The sequence below is a fragment of the Gavia stellata genome, chromosome 3 (assembly GCF_030936135.1).
Source record: "Gavia stellata isolate bGavSte3 chromosome 3, bGavSte3.hap2, whole genome shotgun sequence".
Taxonomy (NCBI): domain Eukaryota; kingdom Metazoa; phylum Chordata; class Aves; order Gaviiformes; family Gaviidae; genus Gavia; species Gavia stellata.
The window spans coordinates 90,845,270-90,870,294 of record NC_082596.1 but is presented as its reverse complement, the minus strand read 5'-3'; the positions used below and the strand labels follow the sequence as shown (position 1 = coordinate 90,870,294).

Below are 25,025 nucleotides of genomic sequence, written 5' to 3'. Positions count from 1 at the left end.
ACTTCCTGAAATGCTTGCTGAGACATTCCAGAGGACTCTGGTTTATATTTCACTTGACATATAGAGTAGTTTCCAAACTGACTGATACAGCTGTCAATTCTAGAAGATATCTTTTTTATTAGCAAAAAGAAATTAATGTCTTTTTGAGACAAAATGTTTTTTAGTACTCTCGTAACTTCAGCTAAAATCTTGGGCAAATACCTGTAGCAGCTGACTTCTTTTGTAAAACGGGACAGGTTGGTCCTTTTCTTTAGTAATTTTGAAATAGTCTGATCCTGCAAAGTGTCAAGTATGCTGAGCTCCAGCTGCTTTTCGAGAACATGTGCTGGTCATGTTGAGGATTGTGCTCTGATACTGAAACAAACTTGTCTTACTTGTCTTGTTTGGGTCTCCTCTTACTCCAAATCCAAAAATACTTGTTACCTTCTGATTTCTATTACTTACCTAATCTACTGGCAATTCTGTAGATACCAACTCGGTATTATTCAGAGAAAACAAGACCAACTGCAGTTAGATAATGAGCTGCCTCATAAAACACTGGAAAAGCTAACTGGGGATCTTTTTCTCTCTCTAAAGCTTCTGAATGTTTCATCAGTTATGATGGACATGACCAAAAATGTTCATAAACTCAGAGTCAATTGGATAAAGACTAATCTGAAGCTTGTCCAAATACTGGCGAAGATGTGCCAGAAATGAGAGGGAAAAAGCTGAAGGGTTTTATTGTAGATTTTATATCAAGTAAAACTAGGCAGAAGGAGCCTCAGGCCATCGCCCACTGTTTCTAAACAGCAGGCAGGATCAGCAATACCTGAAACATTTCTTGTGCTCTGACCCCCTCCCCGCCCTTCAAAGGTAAAATCCTGTATTATTTCTGTTTTTTAAAATAATTACGATCTTGTTCCATCATTTTGAACAGACTTCCTGTTATTCGCGACCTTGCCGCAAATCTCTTGTCACTTCATATTGGTCAGTCTATAGGATTCCTCTTGGTTTGTACACTGGGAATTGAAATACTAGTAAGTATTTCATCCGTATGTATCAATAGGTTATCTCATTGCTAGCATTCTAACCCTTTGAGGAAGTTAAGTTTTATTAACGTGCTTGTTTTTCAGTCTTCTGTTGGATTTTTTTTTTCTGATTAGGTCTTCAGCTTTTTCTACCGCTCTACACTTACTATTGGTCTTCTTGTCTTTGCTGCTTGGCCAGCGATCACACAGCTGTGGGTTCAAGCAAAGGTACTGTATTGCTTTGCTTAAAGATAACTGAAAACCACTTGTCAATTCATTATTGTCTGCAATCAGCTGTCACATGCTGTTCCTCAGAGGCAGCTTTGTATACTGTTTTTATACTCCACTTTTGTAGATATGGGTGTGAAGTGGCACAACCTTTAATATAAGAGACATTTATTCCATTAGTTTATTCAATCATCTCTTATTTCACAGGATACCTAAAATCTAGACTTCTGGGGTAACATTTACATTTTAATTAAAACAAAAAAAATTTGAGTCAAATTGCTAAGTCTTGCTCTTCAAGAACTGTTAAGATGGAGGCTTGTATTTGTTTATTTACAATATTTTTTTATTATACTTGAGTAATCAAGCAACTTGTCTTAAAGCTGGGTATACACAGATGTTTTGTAGCACTGAAAATTTCCTTTCAGGAACCTGAATCTGACTTGAGCTTGAAAACTTTAAGTGATGGAGCTTGAAAACGAAGTGATGTAGCTCTTAAAGTATTCACAGTAAAATACCTGGGATAGGTGGGGTATTTTCCTCCAAGCAAATAATTTAGAGAACTGCTTAGGTGATTATGGTGGTTAAATCAAACGGCATTCAGATTCAAAGACTGGAAAATGTTACCATGTAGCTGGAGAATAGGTGATTAGTTGGCTGCTGCAAACTTCTGATGAGATTAGTTTTATTCCTTTTTTCCATAAGGTTACTCATGAGCTTTCTGGCAACTGCAATGTGTGTGAAGGCCACACTTTTGAGAAAGTGCTTTTAAGTATAAGCTTAGCTTTAATTCACATTGTCTCTGATAGGATTTTGACAGCTGTGTAAATGAGATTTTTTTTCTGTATCAAAATGAAGTGCTCTAATACCAATGACCCGGTGCCCTTTTTTCTGTTAATTTTACTGTTGATAGATGCAGGGGTTTTTTGCCTGTGGGAGATGCTAGTAGTTGTTAGTAGTTTGTGGAAGTATTTTTTTCTGATTAGGGAATTGTCTGTCCATAAGACCTCAAAAAAAATCCCATTTGTTTTTCTTCTTTTAGACAACAACATTGATCTGGACTCTTCTGTGCATGCTCCTGGCAGTATTTCCTTTAATGCCTGTTGTGGGAAGAGAACCAAACATTCCTCTGGTGTAAGAACCTCATCTTGTTCTTTAAACTTATTTCCCTCTTTGATATTCAAAATTTAGGCTGACTTTTGATATATGTGAGGAATTGTATTATTGAACGCTGGCTGAGACAGGTATTGAAATTCAGAATTTAAATAACATGATTATAGAGACATCAGTTATTCACTAATGTGAATGAGAATAGACTTTTAATTCTTTTGCCACATCCATTTGCTCTTTGCATTATTCTGTAATTTCTTGTAGAGGGAAACATTTCTCACGGTACAAAAATTTGCAAATTTTACATTAAAATAAAGGTCATCATTAAAGGAGAAGCTTCACTGGGGTGCAAACATGGTAAATAGCACTGACATATGTGAATAAGAACATTTATTCAAAAGCAATTTACTTTGACAGCATCTTTCTGAATTCCTCCATCTAATTTTGAATAATCTGTCTTTGAATAGCACTCTGTACCTAATGAGATATTCAGGGAAATAGAACACAAATAGGATAGGAAGAGCTCTCTTCTTCCTTGGTGTCTCCTTTGTCTCTTCTTTTTCCACTTCTGCTTCTCTGTTCTGCATTTTCTTTTCTGGTGTTGCTTGACTGATTTTCTACAGTTGTTCATGTGCATTTTTTTTCTAGTGCATCTTTGTTGTCTGTCGCTCTCCTCTTGTGAGCTACTCTTTCATCATACAAGCGTTCTCTCATATCTGGATGCCATCCAGTTAGTTGGCCTGAAGGCATTAGGCTTGTGGTATCTTTGTAGTCACTGCAGAGGGAGACTTGGATTGACCTAGACTGTAATGGCTCCTTCTGCTGTCTGACAAAAGATACTGTGCCCCATCAGAGCCAGGGTGCCTGATCCTCAGTAAAATATGGGATTTGAGCAGTAATAGATGATTGCAGATAGAAATATGAGCCCAGATATTTCCAAAATTATTGACATTCTGCCTTGATATTTTTCATTGTGATTTAAATCTGTCTATTGAAAACCCTTCTTAGTCTTGATGCTTGGGCACATTAGAAATATTCAGGACAGATTTGCTTTGGCTTATTACAACCTCTCAGTTGTTTATTCACATGTATGTATTTCTGCTGGTCCAAACTTAGGTTTTTTTATTCTTTAGAACATTTAAGCACAGCTTAGAAATCAAAAGGGAATTAAATTACCTTTAGATCTTCCTCCCTGACACTTCTTTACATTCACCTTACCCAGGCTGTGTATCTTCCTATTTATTCTTCTAATGAAACATTGTACCTATGAAACAAGTTTGCACCCATCTGAATCTTGTCAAGGGAGTTTTGAAGCTGAAAAGGCTTGAAGCAACAATTAAAAATATATGTATACGTGACACTTCAGGATATTGAATATAAGGAGATGCTGGGAGAGAAGATACAGGAGGGAGAAATTAGAGTGCCAGTGAGAAATAGGTGCATTTATTAAATCTGTTCTTGAGCAGTGTCACTGTATGTCAGGTCAGGGCTTCTTCAGTACATGAATAAAACTTGTATGGTACGAACAGGGAGCTCCTGACTCAACTCAGTCATAAAAAGGAAGCATAGAGGAGGTGAAAGCAGGGTCAGATGACCCGGGAGGAACATAGAGACACTGTCTGAATATGCAGGATAGGTTAGGAAAGCCAAAGCTCTCCTGGAGTTGAATCTGGTGTGGGATGTACAGTGCAACAAGACAGCGTACAGCAGCACAAGGAAGACTAGAGAAAATGTGGCCCTGCTGCTGATTGGGACGGGGACCTGGTGATAAAGGACATGGGAAAGGCTGAGGCCTTCTTTTGCCTCCGTCTTTACTGGTAAGACTGGCCACCAGGAACCCCAGCCTTCGGACTGCTGAATCCTGAGGGAAGGTGTGGAGTAAGACATAGTGTTAGTGGAAGAGGATCAGGTTAGGCAACACCTAAACAAATCGCACGTGCACGAGTCTGTGGGCCCTGATGGGATACACCCAAGACAGCTGAGGGAGCTGGCCCATGTCACTGTGATAATCTTTGAAGATTGTGGCAACAGCTGGTGGGAGAGGTTCCTGAGGACTGGAAGAAAGCGGATGTTCTCACTGCTGTCTTCAGGAAGGGTAAGACAGAGGATCCAGGGCACTACAGGCCAGTTAGCCTCACCTCAGTCCCTGGAAAGGTACTCGAGCAACTAATCCTGGAAGTAAACCATTTCTAAACAAAGGAAGGACAAGAAGGTGATTTGGAGTAGTCAGCAGGAATTTTTGAAGGGGAAATTATGCTTAACCAACCTGGTAGCCTTCTAAGATGAGAAGACTGGCTCAGTGAGCCAGGGGAGGGCAGTGAATGTCGTTTATTTTGACTTCAGCAGGGATTTTGGTACTGTCTCCCATAACATCCTCATACACAAACTGATGAGGTACAGGCTAGATCAGTGGACAGTGAGGTGGACTGGAAACAGGCTGAACTGTCAAGTTCAGAGGATTGTAATCAGCGGCACAAAGTCCAGCTGGAGGCCAGTCACTAGTGGTGTACAGCAGGGGTTGGTACTGGTGCCAGTACTGTTTTAACATCTTCATTACTGACCTAGATGATGGGACAGAATGCACCCTCAACAAGTTTGTAGGTGATACAAAACTGGGAGGACTGGTGGTTGATGCAGCAGATGGATGGGTTGCCCTTCAAAGGGACCTCAACAGGCTGGAGAAATCGGCAGACAGGAAGCTCATGAAGTTCAGAAAAGGGAAATGCAAAGTCCTGCACCTGAGCAGAAATAATTTCCATGGACCAGGACAGACTGGGACCAACTGGTTTGACCACAAGCCACCAATATGCCCCTTGCAGGAAAGGCCAGTGGTATCCTTGGCATCACCAAGATGATGATGAGGAAGGTGATTATTCCTCTCTACTCAGCCCTGACGAGGCACATCTGAAAGTGCTGTGTCCAGTTCTGGGTTCTCCAGAGAGAGAGATGTGGACATACTGGACCAGGTCCAGAGAATGACCATTAAGATGAGTCGGGGATTAGAGCATCTGTCACAAGAGAGCAAGTGAGAGCTGGGACCGCTTATCCTGGAGGAGAGATTGAGAGAACTGGAACTGGTTATTCTGGAGATGAGAAGACTCGGGAGGATCTCTGTCAATGTATATAAATACCTATCTGGGGGAGAAAAGTAAAGAAGACAGACAGATTCTTCTCAGTGTCAAGTGAAGAGACAAGAAATGGGCAAAAATTCAGATACAAGAAATTCCATTTAAACATAAGAAAAAAGCTTTTTTACGCTGAGGGAGGTCAAGCACTGGAACAGGTTCCCCAGAGAGAAGTTGTGGAGTCTCCATCAGGGGAAGTATTCAACACCCAGCTAGACAAGGCGCTGAGCAGCCTGCTGTAGTTGGCACAGCTCTGAGTAGGGAGTTGGACTTGGCTGATCTCCAGAGATACCTTCCAGCCTCCATTCTATAAGTGAGTAGCCTGCAACTGTGTTCCTGTGTTGGTTAGATCATTACTTGAAAATTACTCTTGTGATACGCCTAAGTAGCCTGACTTTACTGAATATGAGGTATTTGTACATTTTTTTTTTTGTTATGCCTGAGAAAACACAATGAATGGAGTAGTCACAAATGGACTTTTTTGTCAGTAGTCTCTCAGTGGAGACACCAAGGGACAAGGGGAAGTAAGGACTGCATGGTTTTGACTACTTCCACATCAAGGTTGTAGCATGACAGAGAAATACATGCAAAAACTTCTGCTGCCTTTATAGTTCCTCTGCTTGCTTGATGACTGAAAGGAGACAATTGGAGGCTGATCTTTTAGTGAATACTGTCTATTATTTTGGAACGGTGTCATAATTAGCAGATTTCCTCAGTAATGCCAAACGGTATTTTTTATGTGTTTATGTGATGAGTGACAATCTTCCTGTTAGTCTTGCAGTTACACCACCATTACAATCAAAACCAGCTTTGTTTAAATACAAGTACCCTGTTAGATGACAAACCTTGAAACCACTAAGTTTAGATCACTGGTCAGTATTACTATTTTGTTCAAAATATTATTTGGAGGTAACTGAAAGTACCTAAAAATGATGAGTGACACATCAGACATGTGGCCAAAATGGAGATTTTTGCCACTACCATGAAAAGAGCATAACTGTATTTGTGGATGACAAATTTGTATAAAAAAGCCCAAACAAACAAACCAACCCCAAACCACAATCACTCCCCCCACCAAAAAGAAAGACCACCACAAAAATAAAAATACCCCACCAACCAATTAAAAAACTCCTTGATTCTGGATTGGATTTTGTTTTTCTAAAGCTGGATGTTGAAGTTTCCTTAATGTATTCAGTCTTGATTCTGTAATGAATTATTTCATCTTAGTGAAGAACATTTCTATGAAAATTTCCTGAAACTTTTGATGATATTTCCTGGGATTTTATTGTTCTTTTGTTTTTACAGAATAGCAGCTGGTTTGCTGACTTTCTTGATCTCTTGCTTCTCATTGGCATCTCTTTGTAAAAGTGAAAATAAATACAGAAATAATGAAGATGTGAAAGTACATTTTTATCAGGTCAGTTGCTACTTTTCAGAAATTCTGAATGTTAGGGGGATTTTACGGGCAAATTTTTTACATGCTTTCTAAGAACATGTTCCTGCTAAGGCCAAAATTTTCAAGAAGAAAATGATTGTTCCTGAAGAGTTTTCCCCTTGACTATTTCAAGAGGACCATGTGCTCATGGTAATGTGCGTTTTTAAGTATCACAATGCTGTGTTCCCAAAAGCTCATCCTGTGCATATTTATATGTATTGGTACGTAGATGTGCGTACACCTTTTGATGCTCTACTCGGAGAGTTTGAGTTTGTCCTGCCTTCAGTCTGTGTGTGTAACTTCCAGTGACCTTTGCAGGAATTGCATATGCACACTAAGGACAGGCTTTCTGGTTCAGGGGGTTCTGTCCAGTTTCTGGCTGTTGAATAACCATGTGAGACTGATACTGAGTTGGTTTTCTGTTGGTTAAATCTTCTTTCAGACGAAAGATTTTTTTTTTTTTCTTAATAGCTTCATGAAATAGGTAGGTCTTTTCATAGTAGGTGCTAATTAAGTTCTAGACAGTCTTTAAGATTCTCATAATACCTTGCATGTCTGCTGTCCTCTTTTTTTAAAAAAAACTTATTACAAGATAATGGTTTTATTTCAGGACCAGCTTTATTGGTTATGAGTTATGTGCTGGAGTTTCTTATTGAGCTCAGCAATGTATTCATTATATCAGTGATTTAGGTATGGAGCTCAAATTGGTTAAAAGGAGGAGGGGAAAGAATAATGAATGCTTTAAATGCCTTTACCTGAGCGTGCACACATGTATAATGTGCTGGTGGTTTCCCTTAACTTTTCCAGCTTAATTGTGGAAAAGAGGTATCAGTTCCTTTCCTAAGCATTTAGGACAGACATATTTCCAGTATATACTCAGCAGTGGATTTCTCACTGGAGTGCCTGAAAACAAATTGTACTGGACGGGGGAGTGAGTGAGCAGCTGGGTGGGCATCTGGCAGCCGGCCAGCGTCAACTTACCACACAACTGCTGCAACATCTCATGTGGTGTAACTTTGTGGAGAAGCTCACAAATGATGATGATGATGATGAAATAGACTGTAGTCAAAAAGTAATGCCAGACTATTCTTGAGCCAAATTTAGAGAATCGGGAAATTCACTCACATAGCCCTGAGATACCTAACTAGATGAAAATGTTCTGCCTGATTGTTCAGGAAGTAACATCTTAATTTTTCTCCTAACCTTTAAGAAGATCATAGAGCTCCTCAAATTGCTTCTTAATCAGAGGATATGTTACAATAGTGATATCTAATTACTAGTCTCTGTTAGATTTTTATTTCAGATGCTTACTTGGGAATGGAAAACAAGGGATCCACCGTTCACACTCTGGATAAGGAAAGGATTGGGAGGGGAGATTATTCAGACTTAGAGGGGAAAAAGGGCATTACAGAGGTGTTACACATTTCTAAGTCAAAAACTTGTTTTGAGGTAAGGTTGCATTTAGTTGCTTTGAAATGTAGAGGAATACGAAAGGAAAATGTTTGTCAGAAGACTAGTATTTCTAGGCAATGGAATTCTCTTGTTCTCCTTTTTCTTTTGAGTTGGAGTTTTCAGTGGGGACAGGGAAGGGGGTAATCTTCAAAAATGCTGGTTTGAAGCACTTTGAGCACATGAGTTTTGATTTACAACTCCCAGGCAGTTTTAAGGGTGAGATGAATCCTCTAATGAGATGAATACCTATTTTGCAATGACAGACAGTGATCAGGACACTGACATTCATATACATAAGCATACATGATCAGGTTCCTGCTTTGCATCTGACAAGGGGTTTCTTAAAAGTAGCTTTTGCAGCTCCCCCATATGCGGTGTTTGGAGGCAGTCACTGAAGGTTATGCCTTCCTCTGATAATGTTGTTCCTTCCTAGACAGGAAACTAAAATTGGTTGTTTGATGTTTCTTCGTTTTGGGGAATGAGAAGATAGATTAATTTGCTACAAGTCTTTCTTCTCTGTGTGCCACTTTCCTGGCAAGTATTGACTGAAGTGAAAGGGAAAATATGATGTCCCTTCCTCACTCTATGGTTTGTCTTGGGGATTCCCTTAAGCCACTCTGCTAACCTCTTTTATAGGTTCAGCTCTGACTAAAAGCCTTTGAATTACACAATGGAGGAGGAATAGCTGGTGTTTCTAGGTTTTGGTCTTTTTTCCTTTTAGCAAAAAAGCCTATTGGTCTGGCCAAAATTCTCTGAACAGGATCCCCTGATTCCTTTTTTTTTTTTTCCCTAAAGAGGAAATGTCTGTGTGCAAGAACCCTCTTTTAAATCTTTCAGTTCACCTCACCTCAAATTTTTGCATCTGCTCATTTGGGATGAGATGCATTTTCATACAAGAAAAAAGATAATGTTTCCCAAAGGCTCAAGAAGTTCTCATTTGCCTGAGTTGTTCTTGCAAGTTATTTTGGAATTGCATCTGAATAAAGACACTTCCCTTTTCAGTTCTTTTCCTATTTCAGTCAGAGAAAGAGAGGGATTCCCCATAGCCTAGGCTTTTTGTTGTGCTTATGACGAATTTTTTTCTTTTCTGAAGACAACTTTCTTCTTTCTTGTCCAAGTGAGCTTCCTTTTCTATCTGGGAATTAGCCTGTAGTGAAGATATCATGCCTGGTAAGGGAACAAAGCTTGTCCCATTACATTAATTGCTATCCTTTTGGTCAAAATAAACCTGAGTTGGCAGACCCTCAGAGTAGGCAAAAAACCCCACCAGTTTGCATGTAGTTCTCCACAGAAAAGGTAATTCCCTTCGATCTGGTCCTGAGCTATGTATTTTTGTGTTGGTTTCTCCATGGATGGGACAGAGTGTTCACCTTAGTAAATGAGTATGAACTACATACCTGTATGGATCTGAGAGGCCATTCATTGGTTATTCATTTATTCAATGTTTTTTGTACCTACACACTATAGATCTCCAACGTGGGTATTAGCCTTAAAGAAACAAAAATGTCCCAGACAACCAAACAGGATGATCAAAAAGATTTTTCAGCAAAAGCGTATAAATAAAGACATTTGTAAAAGTAAAATGCAAGCTTGAGTAACTTCATATGGTTACATTTACATTTCTGTTACAAAAACTTCAGTTATGTTTAGATCTACTTTTGAAGTTTAGATACATGTCACTGCTTGAGGCAAGAAGGACATTGAGTTGCTGGAGCGTGTCCAGAGAAGGGCCACAAAGCTGGTGAGGGGTCTGGAGCACAAGTCTGATGAGGAGTGGCTGAGGGAGCTGGGGTTGTTCAGTCCGGAGAAGAGGGGGCTGAGGGGAGACCTTATCGCTCTCTACAGTTACCTGAAAGGGGGTTGCAGAGGGGTGGGTGCTGGTATCTTCTCCCAAGTGAGTAGCGACAGGATAAGAGGAAATGGCCTCGAGTTGTACCAGGGGAGGTTTAGACTGGATATTAGGAAAAACTTCTTTACTGAGAGTGGTGAAGCATTGGAACAGGCTGCCCAGGGAAGTGGTGGAGTCACCATCATTGGAGGTGTTCAAGGAACGTCTGGACGTGGCATTGTGGGACATGGTTTAGTGGGCATGGTGGTGTTGGGTTGATGGTTGGACTTGTTGATCTTGCAGGTCTTTTCCAACCTTAGTGATTCTGTGATTCTGTAATTGCACCCTCACAGTTTCTGAAAATTGCAAAGAGTTTCTCAGGTTTTCTTTTGTTATCATTAAAGCAGGAATCACAGAATCATAGGAATAACATTTTTTGCTGAATTTTGTTTGCTATGGCAAGGAGAGAATTGTCTTTTGGTTAATGCTACTTCTATCTTTGAGGAGTCATTAAGGCTTCAGGAATGGTGAAAATGGGAGTTATTTCTAATCCATTGGCTAGACTGCTGCAGTACTTACTGTACAACTTAATTTTTTTTCTGGAGTAAACACCAGTTTCTCTTTGCCCGCAGTTTCACAGGTAAAGTCCAGTTTTTGCTGCACTACTGAAAACACTGCTGTTTCCATTGGTTGATAATGTTGGGCCAAGTTATCATTCCTAGGAGTCTTGAGTTTCATGTGAGTCCCAGGTGGTCAGTTTATTAGTTTTCTCCTCTAAATTAGGAGGAAAAATAAACAATAGGAATCCATGTCATATGGGTGGAGCTAGGGGACAGGAGGAGTGTTTTCAGCTAGCCTTACATACAGTCCAGCTGATGGTGCTGGTTCTCCTACCATTCTCTCCATGCGTTGTTATTACTTTAGGCGCTTAGGAGAACTCCCAGCCAGAGCTGCTGGCAAAGACGTGCTGGGACTGCAGATGTAACCCTTGGTTTCCTCTTTCTAGCTGTGACCTACAGATGAGCATTTCCCAGAGGCCAGCTCTTAAACTGTTCAAGTATAATCTCTGAACTTCAAAGAAGGTTGTGAAGGGGGAAAGAAGACAGATTCTTAGCTGGAGACCTCAGTTTGCATCTCCAAGTTGCATCTGCACTGTTCCACAGTCCTGGAGATGTTGGTGAAAGCTGAGAGCAATTTGAACATTACTTAAACTGCGAACACAGGAGTCTCAAAAGCAGATGCTGGGCCCTTCCCTGGATGCTGGCATAGGTCTAGCAGCAGTAAATTGGGTTTACTAATGTGCCCAGGTCATCACAAGTCTTCCAAGGCACAAGACATATTATGAGAGATGACACAAAGTTAGTGCAAAGTGACTTCACCAGTGGCTAGGGGATAGCAGAGGGATTACCAAAGCTCATGACACTAAAAGAATTTGAAAAGATATATCAAAGGGGAGAGATCTGGCCTGAATACAGCAAAAGCATCCCAAATAAACATCAGACGTCTAAAGGGGTCAATTCTCTGAGCTTTTGGAGGCTTAATGCTTTGACCTAGCTTATTGATGTCACACAGAAATACATGTAACATGTTCTTGTGGCCTGAAATTAAATAGAAGCAGCAGATACTGAGCACCTGTGAAACGGGGCCAAAAAACGGTGCTGACTGCTAAGTATATCCTCTGGGAAGGTACCATGAGGTATCACTGCGTCTGGCAGGGGAGTGGCAGCTAATCATATGGTAAAAAATGATGGATGTGAACACTGTGTAGTTGCTTTGCACTAAAGAAACCACAACAGCAGTTCTTGTAATGCATTTTTAAAGCACATGTTTGCAAAGTACCATTCATGTTTGATTTGCCTTTTTGTTGAACTGCAGAGTCATGAATAAATAGCAGTAATTCAAAACTTGGCTCAAGAATTTTCTTAGATAATTGTCATCTTTCAAAAATAACTGACTCATGGGGTAATTTTCCTAAGGTTTTTTGCACCTACTTCATGAGTGAATGGTGTCTCTTGAATTAGTCAAGGAAAAAAAGACCCTCTTCAGCATCACTGCTTCTCTAAGACAGAGGGCTCTGCTTGAGGTGGTTCAGACAATTTCATTTGAACAGTCTGCTAAGACTGTAGCTTCTTTCCATCTCTTAAAATCCACCTCCAGTCTGCTCTGCTGCTGCTGTCTCTTCTTACAGGAGCTGTGCTGCCTATGCAAGGCTCGTGCCTTAACTAGACTTCCCCTTCACCCCTACCTGATCCTGTAGTGAAGCCAGAGGTTCTGCTAGTTCTTCATGGTTGCTGTTTGAGGACAAGTGCTCCTCGAAAAACTGGAGACATGTTTTCTGTGGTTTACATGAGTGTTTAAGGAGTTACTCTTGACAAAGAGCATATCATGTCAAATCAGTGATCCAGGGCACTTGTTTAAACTATTTAAAAACAACACAAATAAATAATAATAAGAAGAATAAAAAAAAAAAAGAAGGAAGTTTTAAAAAGCATAAATTGTAAAAAGCTGTGAAACCTTGACACTGCCTATCAGACTTCCTGTTCTTATGTTGATTCAGATGAGGTGTTTATGCAACTCTGAAGCGTATTTACATATCTAGCATGGGATGGCAGAGATCCATACATAAATTATGTGTTCATTGTCTGATTCTTCTTTCTAGATGTTGAGTATTGCACTTTCGACATATGTTGTGAGCAGTACCCATGACAGTCTTAAGAACAAACAGGGATTGCCTGTATTTAATCAAATTATTAGCTGGATGACTCTAGGTAAGAACATCGTCCCTCCCAAACTTGTATGCTGATAGTTTGTGGGGTTTGCAGTTGGGTGGCGAGTGGTGACACTTTTTTATTAACAGCTTGCTTTTGCACATATTCCTTTCTTTGACTTTTAATAGTTCACTATTCACCTATGAGTTCACTATTCTTTCCTAAGTGAGGTTTTTTGAGGAATGTGTTAGAAAGCCTTCTAAAATATTACTTCTTTGTAGGTTTGTAATAAAATGCAAAAAACTTTGATTTACAAGTAGCTTTATCTTTTATTTTGAAATTCTGAATATCTTGAAGAACCCTTTTAAGGATACAATGGTATAAAATCCCTTTTTGTTTCACTTGGAGCTGCATAAGGCTGATCTGAGATGTTCTCCAAGCAATCCAGTTAAGCATATGGAATTGAGGAAAGACTGTTGCTGTATTTCAATAGAAACTTGAAGTTGCAGCTTACGGCAGATACCCTTGGGGTATGGAAGTGCTTTTCAGAGCTGCCTTGCAAAATACCTGTGAACAAAATACCTGATGCTAATGTATGTTTGATATCTGTTAGAACCTAATTATTAAAGAAAAATACAATTTACGAGTCTATGGATTTTTCACCACTCTAAAATTAAAATCTTGGGATGATTAAAGAGAGCAAATGTAATTATCACTGGTTGTGGAATACAGTAAAGCAATACCTTTGGTATTTCAGCTATAAAATAATTTCTGTAGGGCTCCATTAGAAAATATTAGGTGTTGTTTATCCCTGAGTGATCTGGAACGTGGGATTTGTTTTACACCTAAAGGTATTCCATGCAAAGTTTGATAGCAGCTCTTTGATAAAAGTCAATACCAGGAATTTAAACATTGCTTAATGGAAGAATTATGACTCTTGTTACCCAGTTGCTGGATGTCTTATATATTGTGTACGTTTCTCTACTGGTGACATTGTTTCAACTTAAGCAGATCTTGCCAGTTTTAGCAATCCTACTTCTGTTTGAGCAAACAGATTCAAGATTAATACAACTGATTGTGATAAGTGTGTGTGTGAGCAACGCTCTCTCTGTAATGTAGTTTTCTTTGGAGCATTTTCCTTTGCATTATGCTTTCCTAACTCTTCATAGCCTGCTAAGCTAAGTCGGGATCTCTGTGTGGATGAATTCCTTGCAGTTGTAAAGTAAATGAAATGAATGATGTCCTGCTTGGCTTACTGGAGCAGGAATTGAGGGTAAAGGTTATCTTTCTCTCCTGTATAAGGGTGAGAGAAAAACATTTTTCATCTAAGAGATAATTTGGGCAGTCAGAGAGGTCTAGAGTTGTGAGGAAAAAGTGTATTAGAAATTCTTTGCTCTGGGTGATGCTTCTATGATAAAAATAAAGCTAAAACTGAAGTAAACTGTATGTACCCAAAAGGATGTTTGTTGCCATGGTGGTATTTACTATTTTAGCAAAATCTTTCAGACTGGAAGTAATAATTTTAAGTGGGTATGATAAAAAAAGTAGGAGCTTTATGCATTTGTTGAAGCTGCTTTACATAATTAAACAGATAACTAAGCAGGTAAAAAGCTAAGGCATCCAACAACACGTCCTCAGTGCTCCTGTTGGAGAGAAATGCCTTGTCACTAGCATAACCACAACTAGCATCTGCCTTATCACTAGCATCTACCGCAAACGTGGCATTGTAAGAATTAAGGTACCACGGTATCTACTGTAGCTTTTCCAAGGTTGGTGTCATTACAGGTGGTCAAACTCCTCTTCATCTTTTTGCTTGGTTGTGGAAGAATGACACTGTTACTTATTGAACTCTCATTTGGCACCTCTGTGTATTTATATAATCAGAAATACACAGTTATCAGTATTTATTCATAATAGTGATAAGCTGGAAATGAGATTTCTAAAGTTTTCTAGCAAATTGTTCCCCCCTCCCCAGCTATTCATTCTGATGAATATGAAGCCTGCCTTGTTTAAAGTTTTCATTTAGGCCTAAAATTATTTATTTGAAGAAAGACTGGTTTTTGGAGAACCAGGCAAATGAATTAGTGATGGTGGGTTCCTGCAGGCCTTTGTCCAGCTGGCTATAGCTGTTACACTGTATGGTTGGTGCAGTGTACCTTAACCACAAACATACAGGTAAAACTGGGAGTCATTAAGTTAATGCAACTGCTTCCCATGTTCTTCAGAACCATCTTAATGTTAGCAGTTATTTCTAAATGAATGTATATTATATTTAAAGTCTTTATCAGTGGAAACCTATCATAGCAACTCGCCAACTTCCAAGGAATTTGGGGTCACAACTGTGTGCAGAGGACACATACGGAGACTTGCATAGGTCAGCCAGAAACCTGCAGGTCTTTTGCTGGTTAATATCTGATGTGTCACATCAGAGATGGAAGGGAATGGCTAATTATCATCTACCAGCCACTCATCTGTTCTCATACATGATTGCGCTCAGAGAATGATGCACATCTGATCTGTTGAGTGTCATTCACTGAGGCTGGTTGCCACACTGAATTTCTTTTCAGCCGTTCTGACTTGTGATGAGGTCCCTGGAGTTCCTCCTTGAGCCGGGCCTTCTTTAAGTATAGAAAGCTACAAGTGATGCTGGAAGGCTGAAGCACCCTTGAAATGAAGTCACTTATTCTGTAATTGTAGCAGTGGCCAAGGCTGAAAGCCAGGAAATAAAACATGCTGGCCCGCAGGTCTTAGAAACAGCCTAATCTCTCTTTCGTCCATATGGTTACTGTAAATACTAAAGTATACTATGACAATAAAAACAAGTGAGCACTTTCCATATATTATAGTTTTATTTCTGTTCCTTAATAGAGTGATTATTAATTATGACTTACTGTTGATGCAGTCTTTGAGTGATTCAGTAATGTGAGGGCGCTATACCACAATGAAGAATCACACCAATGCTATTTGTCAATGTACTTCTTTATAAAGACATAAAATTTTCATATTAAAAAAATCAGGTTTAAAGATGAAATCACAGCAGTGCTTTTCTTTCTCCCTTTCCTTGCTTCAAGCACTGGCCACTTTTCCTCTGCTTTTCTTCCTCTTTACTCACTCTTCCAGTAGCCCATTTCCTCTCTTTCCGATTTTCCTCACCTCCTGCAAACCGCTGGGCCCTGTCCTCACCTGCAGAAGTTTCCCAACTAGGGGAGTCTCTTTAGGGGCAGCACGGACTCTGCAAACCAGGGCTGACTGGGCAGTTGAGCAATGGACTGCTCTAAGGAGCGACACATGATTCATAAGATCCCACACTTGCATTAGAGAAATGCATTACAAGTTAAAGGCAAGAGGCATTAATCACAACAGATAGGTCCCCTGTAGTTCCTTAAATATTCCTGTTTTAAACCTTTCAAGTAGAGAGGCTAATAAGTTGGTAGTTTCTGTATCTGTACTACCAGTATTTTCAGTTGCAGCTCAAAATGTGGCAGGTTTCCTAATCTAATCCAGTGGAGCGATGGCTCTGTAACTGCGGTCTTTGAGCTGCTGGAGGTTCTCAGGGCCATGGTAAGTGGTTCTTAGAATGGTATTAAACAGGCAGGTTTGACAGTTCTTTGGGATAGTGCTTCTGCATTATCTTAAGGGAACATCAGTTAATGAGAAATTATTAAGGGTGTGAACTAGAAAGCCAGGGAATTAACATGATAGAGAACCAAAATTACTTTTGATAAATATTAAACACTCCAAACATTGGGTTTTCTTTAGCAAAAGTAACTTCTGAAAAGTAGGGCATATATGACCAGTATTGAATTTCTGTACATAAAGTGTCAAGATTTGAAGAATGTTATCTTGTTACCGAGGATTAAATGTTTTGCATGTAGTGACTGATGGATCTCTTTTTATTGCAGTTTGTTCCTCAGTGTTGCCGTTACTGAGCCCCACATTTCTCTTTCAGCGGCTGTTCAGCATACTGCTCTCCCTGATGTCTACCTACCTGCTTCTCAGCACAGGGTACTTCTTTCTTACTCTGTTTGGATTGATCTTGCATATGAAAATCAAGGGCTAAATATGAAACTGTCTGCTGAATCTCATGAACATTTCTGTCAAAGGTGTAACATGTGCTTCCAGCTGTAGTCTCACCATTTATCTCCTTGCTTAGTTTCCTAAATAAAATTTCAGGGGAACTTCCATGTTTCTCCTTGTATTATAAACAGTCTGTTTAGTTGACTTTCCTTTCAGCTAGACCAAGAGGTGGCTGGAAGGATATGCATTCAAACAGCCTTGCACCAAAATAAGAAAGTCTGTTTTAGTTTACATCTTTTGTTGTTTTGGCATGTGCTTTTCTGCTCCAGATAAAAGGAAATAACTTCTCTGCCAGCTGCTCAGCATTGGTGTCTAGTTATGGCTTAAATGACACACGACAGAGAACAGGTAGCCCTAAAATGAGGGAAAATTTTATTCAGAGAGATTTTCATGGAAGTAGCTTTTTGCAAAGGGATGCTAGTCCCCATAAAGAGTAGGTCTTGCTTCTTTTTGAATAAAAGACAACTCCTCAGAGCTTGTAAGTGAAGAAAACACTGTGTCAGGCAACCCTTTTTTTCCCATACTCAGTAGCTCTTAAAAGCATAATTAATGGGGAGTATAGGAACCATTCTTTCTGCCTTCCCTCCCACTTATCCTCTGGATTTAATTACACTGGAAAATTAAGTGGAATATAATATCTTGCAGCAGACATTTTGCAATAGCTGCCCCTTGTGGATACTCTTATTTCAGAGGAAGCTTTTTTTTTTTTTTTTTTTAAAAAATCTCCTGACTCCCCTTCCTACCACTTTGCCATTAAGGTTTTGATCCTAATCTTACTCCTGTCCACACACACACTCTTGCGCTTAACCTTCTTAGCCTGTCCTGGGTACTGGATAAAGCGTTAATGTTACGCTGTTTCAGGCTGGTAACCTCCCTCTTTCTATTTTGGCCCTGCACCAGACCACTTAAACGCTGACAGCTCTCTACTGTCTTCCTACAATGTTCAAATAGGCCAAGAAATTTTGGCATGATTCTTTAAAAACAAACAAACAACAAAACCAAAAATCACAAACCCCAAAACAACTAATCATAGCAAACCCAAGATGCCTAGTGCCAAAAGTATCCAGTGTTTCTCTCCTCAGTGCTCTGTTATACCATGTAATGATAATGCAGTGCCTTGCTTAGGTGATTCCAGCACCTCTCTAGGTGCAGTTAAGTGGAGGAATTGAAGCCAGCTGAAGAGCATGGTTGCATGCAACCAGTTGACACTGACTCAGTTGAAGGCATTCAGTTTGTAGGCAAGTGTAGTCCACTAAGGCTTGCAGGTACTTTTGTTCCTGACAACCCAAGCATTGTCATCTTCATATTCGTTTACTGCTTGTAATTCTGGTAATTAAAGCAGAAATGTCTATCCAAAATTTTTTATTCCAGTTTGAAACTGCTTTGTAGTTACATTAGTGGGGAGACACAATACAGAAACAATATCAACTGCAATAATTTTCTTATTTTTAGACATCTGTGTCCAAGAAGGAAAAAAGTAAAAAGGAAAAATTACAGTCTTGTCAGTATTAGTGTCACAGTCAGTGTCAGTATTGTAGTTTTATCCTGAAAAAAACCCCAAACCTGAGGGGCACCATGAAGTGCAACTGAGATGTAGAGGGCAGGGAGAAACTAATATTATCCAATGACAATCTACACCCCTAAGTTATGCGGGGTTTTCAGTCTCTCATGTAAGTACACTCATAGTTTGCTGTGTTTGAGTGCTGTAGGAACCACAAGTACTCCTCTAAGATCGGGGTTCTAGCTAGAATAGCTTAGCTGCTTTGGTTAGAGCATGACTTGATGCTGCTATTGCAATGGATTGGTATGTAGTAGAGAAAAGGACATTTGACTTCAGTGAAACGTAATGCTCTTTTTATTATACAGATGCCACATGCAATTTTTTTTCCTGTTTCTTTCTAATTTTATTCCAGTTTTGTTAAAATTAATCATGACACAATGAGCACTCATCCAGTGTTGTGGCAGCCATGAAATAAGGAAATGGGTGCAAAACATGACAAAGCTGAAGCAGCCTCTGTTTCTCCTACTTTTACCATTTAATTACTGCATGGCTTCAAACTTCAACCAACCAACTGTGGGTACTCCTCAGAAATAGGGAGAGAGGGGGGAGTATGCCACTAGGTCTTTGGTATATCATTTGCGTAAAGAAAAAAGGAAAGGAATATGTCAATATTTGATGTTAAATAGTTGTTAGTGACTGAAGTTACTATGATTATTGTGTTACTCTTCAGGTATGAAGCTCTGTTTCCACTGGTGCTGTCTGGTTTGATGTTTGCATGGATAAATATGGAGCAAGAAGCACTGCAGCACTATGGTCTTTCACTCAAACCAAAGGTAACAGCTCCAGATAGCTATATGAGATTATATTATCAGCTTTACTTTTTTTTTTTCCCTCGAGGATATAATAAATGTTCTGAGTGGTTTTCATAGAGCAACACTTTGCATTTCTTCAAGTTTGGGAAGCCAGTATCAGCTGTTTTATGAAATGGGAATGTGACCTTTTAAGAGAGATATATAATTGATGCTAATGAAGATATTCCACATTAGAGCCATTTCTAGGAATGCATGAAATCAGTTTGACTTAGTGGTATATTCTGTAGGCTACAAAGCTCTGTTCGTCGAGTGTAGTGCTAATTTAGCATAAGGTACACCAGCTCTCTTTAGAGTTAAGTACAATGTCACTGTACTTTTTTTATTCTGATGGCAGAGCCCGTGTGAGAGGGTGAAAAGAAATAATTTGATTTCTGAAATGACCCATAGAAAATACCAGAAATCTTATTTGACTTTGTCCTGCCGCTCTTTCTCTTCAAGGATGGTGTTTTATTTAAGATTAGACAGACAAGGAGTCGGAGACTAAATTGGAACTCGTACATTCTCATATTTGCCTGGAGAGGGAGTTTTATAATACGTATCAATGCAACCTCTTTCATCCTAAAATTTAGTATATTCTGTCAGCAATTTTCAAAGTCTATGCTGCTAATGCTGCTGCTTAGATTTAGATTAGGCCAAGGGTTTACAAACGGTGGCTACGCCATTGATTCAGTTAGAAGCGAAGTGCCTGTTGCAGAGCCGTCTGGGTGCTCGGAGTCAGGCAGGTGTGCAGCACAGCTCTCCCCTGCTTCTCCCAAATGTGTCACCCTTGATGCAGATCACAGAGAATCTGGGTACAGATGCGTGGGAGTGGCCAGAGTAATTTGTAAGAGAAGTGGCAGTACACATCTTTCCTTCCTTTTGCAGCTCATAGTATTTAGGGAGAAGTGTTGGGAGGTAAAAATCTGAGCCAAAGCGGTCACAAGAGCGGACCTGACACATACTGTGTTTTTGTGGTTCTCCTGCAAGGGAGAAAGAGAGAAAGAACAGGATTTACTGATTTAAGGCTGAATATCAGAAATGAAAATGAGAATCAGTATTTATGCTACGTATACTTGTGGTATTTTGTGTGAGCATGTTTTGTGGTATCTTAAGTGATAGAGAAGGAATCTGAATGTAAAAAGGTACGCTTAGGTTGAGGCCATGATTGTAACGGGAGGTTTCTAGCACAGCACAGTCATCTGTGGGTTGTACTTTCTCTTTTACTCTAGAACCCACTCTACCTTTTGCATCTTGTAATGAGGCATCTCTGATGCTTGCCTGCCTGGTTGTGGTCTGATGTTCTGTTTGTCTTCAAATAAAATTCTGTTAAAGCAGCATTAAACAGTGTTTAACACTTTATTAATCAAATGCAAATGAAAAGAACATAGGTGAGCTGTATTTAGGTTTTCTGTTATCACTTGTGTAGATCGTCTGACTTTTGGTTTCAAGTGAAAGGAACAATAATGCTCCCCCTCTGCTTCCCGTTTATAGGTTAGAAAAATAATCTCTAGAATGCCTGTTAATGTATGCCATAAAGTAAAGCTTGTATTAGAGAATCCAGCTTGGGTCTCTGATGATGTGATATTATTTTTAATTAATATGTTGTCAGGGTTGAATGTCTATTACTTGAATTTTTTTCTTTTCCCCAGTGAAAAGGAGTTCATTGACTTCTTAAACTCCATAAAGTCAATTTCTCTTCAGGTCAAGAGATATCATGCTGAGGACTGAGTGAAGGAGATGGAGAATATTTTAGTATTCTCACTCACAACATAAGTCAACTGAGGATAATTGCAGTCTTTTATTTCTGTGGGTCTTTATCCACATGCTCATGTGAGCAGTGGAAGTGCATGTGTGTAGGAGGAATATTTATGATGAATAAAGATGATGATAAATCTAGGGCATATAAGTTTGGTTTTAGTGTAAATAATAGTGGAAGCGCCACTGTTCATTTGATCATCTCACTTGTACAAGCTTTCTGGCAGATTCATTGAAGTGTAATGAAAATATGGGAAAGGTTTGCAGTCCTCAGCATAATGCCACTCTAATCACAGCTGATAGGAAAGTAGGTTTATTTTTCACTCATTTCAGTAAAAATATGGCAGTTTTATCAAAGTACATCAGTTGATATTGGGTATTGATTTCTTCTGCTGTCTTTCCAGCTTGCTGTTTTCAACTTCGCCTATGCTACTGATATAACTCCGTTTCGACAGCTCCACCTAGATGACGTCCGCAGGTCTTTCTTCTTTGTATCCTTTTGCCGGTTGCTGCATTCCAGGGAAAAGATGGGTTTGTTTCAAAAGGCCTTGCAATCAAAATTTGTAGCGTGGTAGCCGTTAGAAACAGAAGATAGTGAAGATGATTAGACTCATGTTGCGCGAAAGACAATGGTCTTGTACATTGTGGTTTTTGATAGAGTAATAAAAAATTTTGTACAAACTGCACTGTTTCAGAATCTGGCTCCTTGGCCACTTTAAAAAGTTTGGTCTCTCATGGCCATTACAGTCGAAGTAAACTTCTTCTAAGGGGTCCCATTTTCAGTTTAGTTTAGTTTTATTACATTTTGCCTGGAGGGAACTCATTCAGCCTTCACAAATCAGTTGGGAAAGGTGATATTAATGTTATACTCACTTTCTCATTTTTAGAGTATGACAGTGTGTTAGGAAGAAAATGTTAGGGGCAAGCATTGGCCATGGCCAGCCAGATGAGATGAGAAGGAAAGTTCCTGCAAACTCTAATGAAAACTGTTCCCAGAATCTAGTTTAGGATTATTTATATCACACAAGGTTTCTGTGATTAGAAATTATTTGGGCTTGGGAGAGAAGGGCTGTTTGTTCACTAATATAGCAGTTATTTTGCATTACTGTAACTGCAACTGATTTTTTTATTTTTTTTAATACTATACAGACTTAATAATATTGTCATTTTTCTTTTCCATCGTGGGACTGCAGTTAAGTGAGAGGTATTTGGCAGCAGTGGTGATGGGTGTGCAAGTGGGAGAGAAATTATGAGCCAGTCTAGAACGTACCGGTTTCTAGTGCAGGTTGGGTTATCATAGCTGGAGCTGGGGAGGGAGTTGTCTCAATACTGGTGTCTGCAAGAACAGGCTTTATAGTTCATAGCATAACCAAATCTGAGAGGGTGGATCAGAGTCGCAGAGTCTATGCTGTTGGAATTTGGGACAACCCTGTTGGACACTGGGAACCTGCAGCAAAGGAAGTGCGACAGATACCTCATTAAGAAGGCAGTTCAGCACTAAGGAAGGAGGCAAAATAATTTGCTAGGTGTTGAACGTTTGTGTTTGCTTTAGAGTATACCTGAAAAGCAGCTGAGACCCCTTGAAATTTGCTATTTTGCTGGTTTTCACAAAAAAGAAACTAACTTTTTGTAAAGCTACTGCTGTCTGTCAGATGCTTAAAATTAGCCAAAACAAAAATCAAACAATCCAATTGTAGTACAAAAATCAAACAGTCCAGCACAGTGCTACTTTAACATTTGAATGTAGCATTGCTTTAATCTTATCTTAATCTAAAACACATGAATGTATTTTGTTCAGTTCCTGAAGAAGTACACAATTTGCAGGTCTCCTTTGCAGAGACCAGGTATGATACACACCTGCTCAAAAGATGTGGCTTTTTTAATTTAGATGCTGTTTAATGTTTAGAAATAGTGGTATTAAAGAGAAATGTTTTCTAATAGAGCAGTCGCATTGCAACTACAACCTGTGAGCTATATATCTTAAGACTGTCTCAAGGTTCCTATATAGGACCCAAAATTCAGCATGTACTGAGGGACCTTATAGCCTGATCGTCCAGAAGAAGATTCAGATTGCTTATGCTTAGCATTTTGATTAGATAAATGTGCTACTGGTATTTTTTTGTTTTATTGCAGCACTGTTGTTCTTATAAATCTTAACTGGCAGAATTGCACTATGCTGTTAGACTGCTGTGTTACTAAACTTGAAATGATTTGATACTCTTGGGAAGCATAATTTCTTTAGTTATGCTGACCTAATCCTTCCAAAATACTGGAATCCCAATGATTCTGCTGAACAGTTGGTAGCAAATTGTTTATGCAGAGATTTAAATGATCCAATGCAGGAACTAAAACAGGAGTGGAAGGACCAGAGGGAGCTCTGGCAACAGCAGCCATTGTCACTGACTAACCCTCTGCCTGACGCAAAAAAGCAGTTAATAAACATTCTTTGACTGAAGAGATGTGAGCTATAATGGGCCGCAGTGAGCTCAGGAGGTAGAAGAATATCTTTCATGGGCTCATATAGCAGCAAGTGTTGTACCTAGATGAAAAGCGTAGGGTTTATAAAAAAACTTCCAGCTATACAGATGATGCCAGAGTCGTTCTCCCTCCCTCAAGTAAGGAAAAAGCTGAGAGTCCCGTGTTGCAATGGATAGACTCAGCATAACCTTTGGACAGCAAACCTAGGGGAGGGATATCATAGGAACTTTTAGTCTGCTTTCTTAGCCAACTATCTCTTCCACGGTCAATTCCTCAATAAAGCCATCTCTTTTGGTGCGCAGTACACATGCATGTGTCATTTCTTTCTGCAAAAGCATGTGTGTTTGAATGCACAGCTGGGATGGTGGTCCAGGGATGTTCTTATCTTGCTAGGTAGGGACCCAGAAAAACAAGCTGCAGTTTTCTGGCAGGGGCTCTAAAATTTTACCCAGGCAGTCCCTGTCTTTCAAAATCGACATAGTCCTGTGTGAATTTTTGGGTAGAGCTAGAGAATACTTTGAATTTCTTAAGGCAGTGTAAAGCTGTAATAGTGTGTCAGCTTCTTGTAGTTTCATGATAGGATTTTGAAAGTAAATTGGAATGAAGGAGGGAAGTGCTGGTTTTTAGTGCAGCTATTTCTGTGGTGTGTTTTCCTTAAATACATGTAGGTTTTCTTCATAGTGACAGCTTTTTTTGGCACTGGAAACATAGCTTCTGTTAACAGGTAAATTTTATTCATTGATCTGAGACACAGTAGGGTGCAAAAAATTCTTCCTACAGTTGGCATACTAAATATAAATTTGGTTAGCAAAATCAGGGCAGTAGAATTAAAGCAGTAGTCAGTGATAAATGACAACAATTTATGTTGTTTCTGCTGTCTGTAACATGTTCCTTAAGAGCCTGAGCTTGTTAGTTACGAGGTCATCTCAATTTCCATTAGAAGTTAATGGCAGCGTGAGCAGAGAGCTCGGCTGCCCACCAACAGCATGGCGCCTCGAAAGACACAAGCAGAGAAAAACTGTAGAGAAAGAAAAGTGAGGTAGGCAGTCCTTGCTAATTTAATATTTGAGCAAGAGAAGAGAAAGTTGGAAGCCTTGTTTAAAAATGTATATACTCACAGTGTGTTACAGGAGTAACTAAATGCTCTTTTTTTAATGGAAAATGCCATTTCAAGGATATGTTGTAATGTCTTTTTCACGTTTCTCTAGTTTTGATCCTGCTTCTGTCTATTGTTTCCTGACTGTGTTCAGTCCCTTCATGATGGGAGGCTTGCTTGTGCTGAAGGTTAGTAATCTTACCCTAGTGAAATTTCCTCAAAGCACTGTTTAATAAATAACATATCACCTACCGGGTTGTTACTTTGCAATTTACAAAAACATATATATGCATTTGAGCTTCATTAGCCTTCTTAACCATCTGTGAAGCTTTCAGCCTTTGCAGTGTTTCTAGAGACAGATCCTTCTGATTTCCAAA

The 25,025-nt window shown here is 39.4% G+C and overlaps 1 protein-coding gene across 1 annotated transcript in view; it reads left to right on the top strand.

Moving 5' to 3' along the window:
* Positions 1-25,025, top strand: part of PIGN (phosphatidylinositol glycan anchor biosynthesis class N) — a 92,587-nt gene that overhangs the window by 53,770 nt on the left and 13,792 nt on the right. The window contains exons 15-24 of the mRNA XM_009816087.2: positions 917-1,016; positions 1,143-1,235; positions 2,275-2,366; positions 6,773-6,884; positions 12,842-12,950; positions 16,793-16,895; positions 19,199-19,301; positions 21,479-21,565; positions 24,221-24,276; positions 24,761-24,836. Of these exons, the coding sequence (XP_009814389.2) occupies positions 917-1,016; positions 1,143-1,235; positions 2,275-2,366; positions 6,773-6,884; positions 12,842-12,950; positions 16,793-16,895; positions 19,199-19,301; positions 21,479-21,565; positions 24,221-24,276; positions 24,761-24,836 (931 nt within the window). The remainder of the gene's footprint in view (positions 1-916; positions 1,017-1,142; positions 1,236-2,274; positions 2,367-6,772; positions 6,885-12,841; positions 12,951-16,792; positions 16,896-19,198; positions 19,302-21,478; positions 21,566-24,220; positions 24,277-24,760; positions 24,837-25,025) is intronic.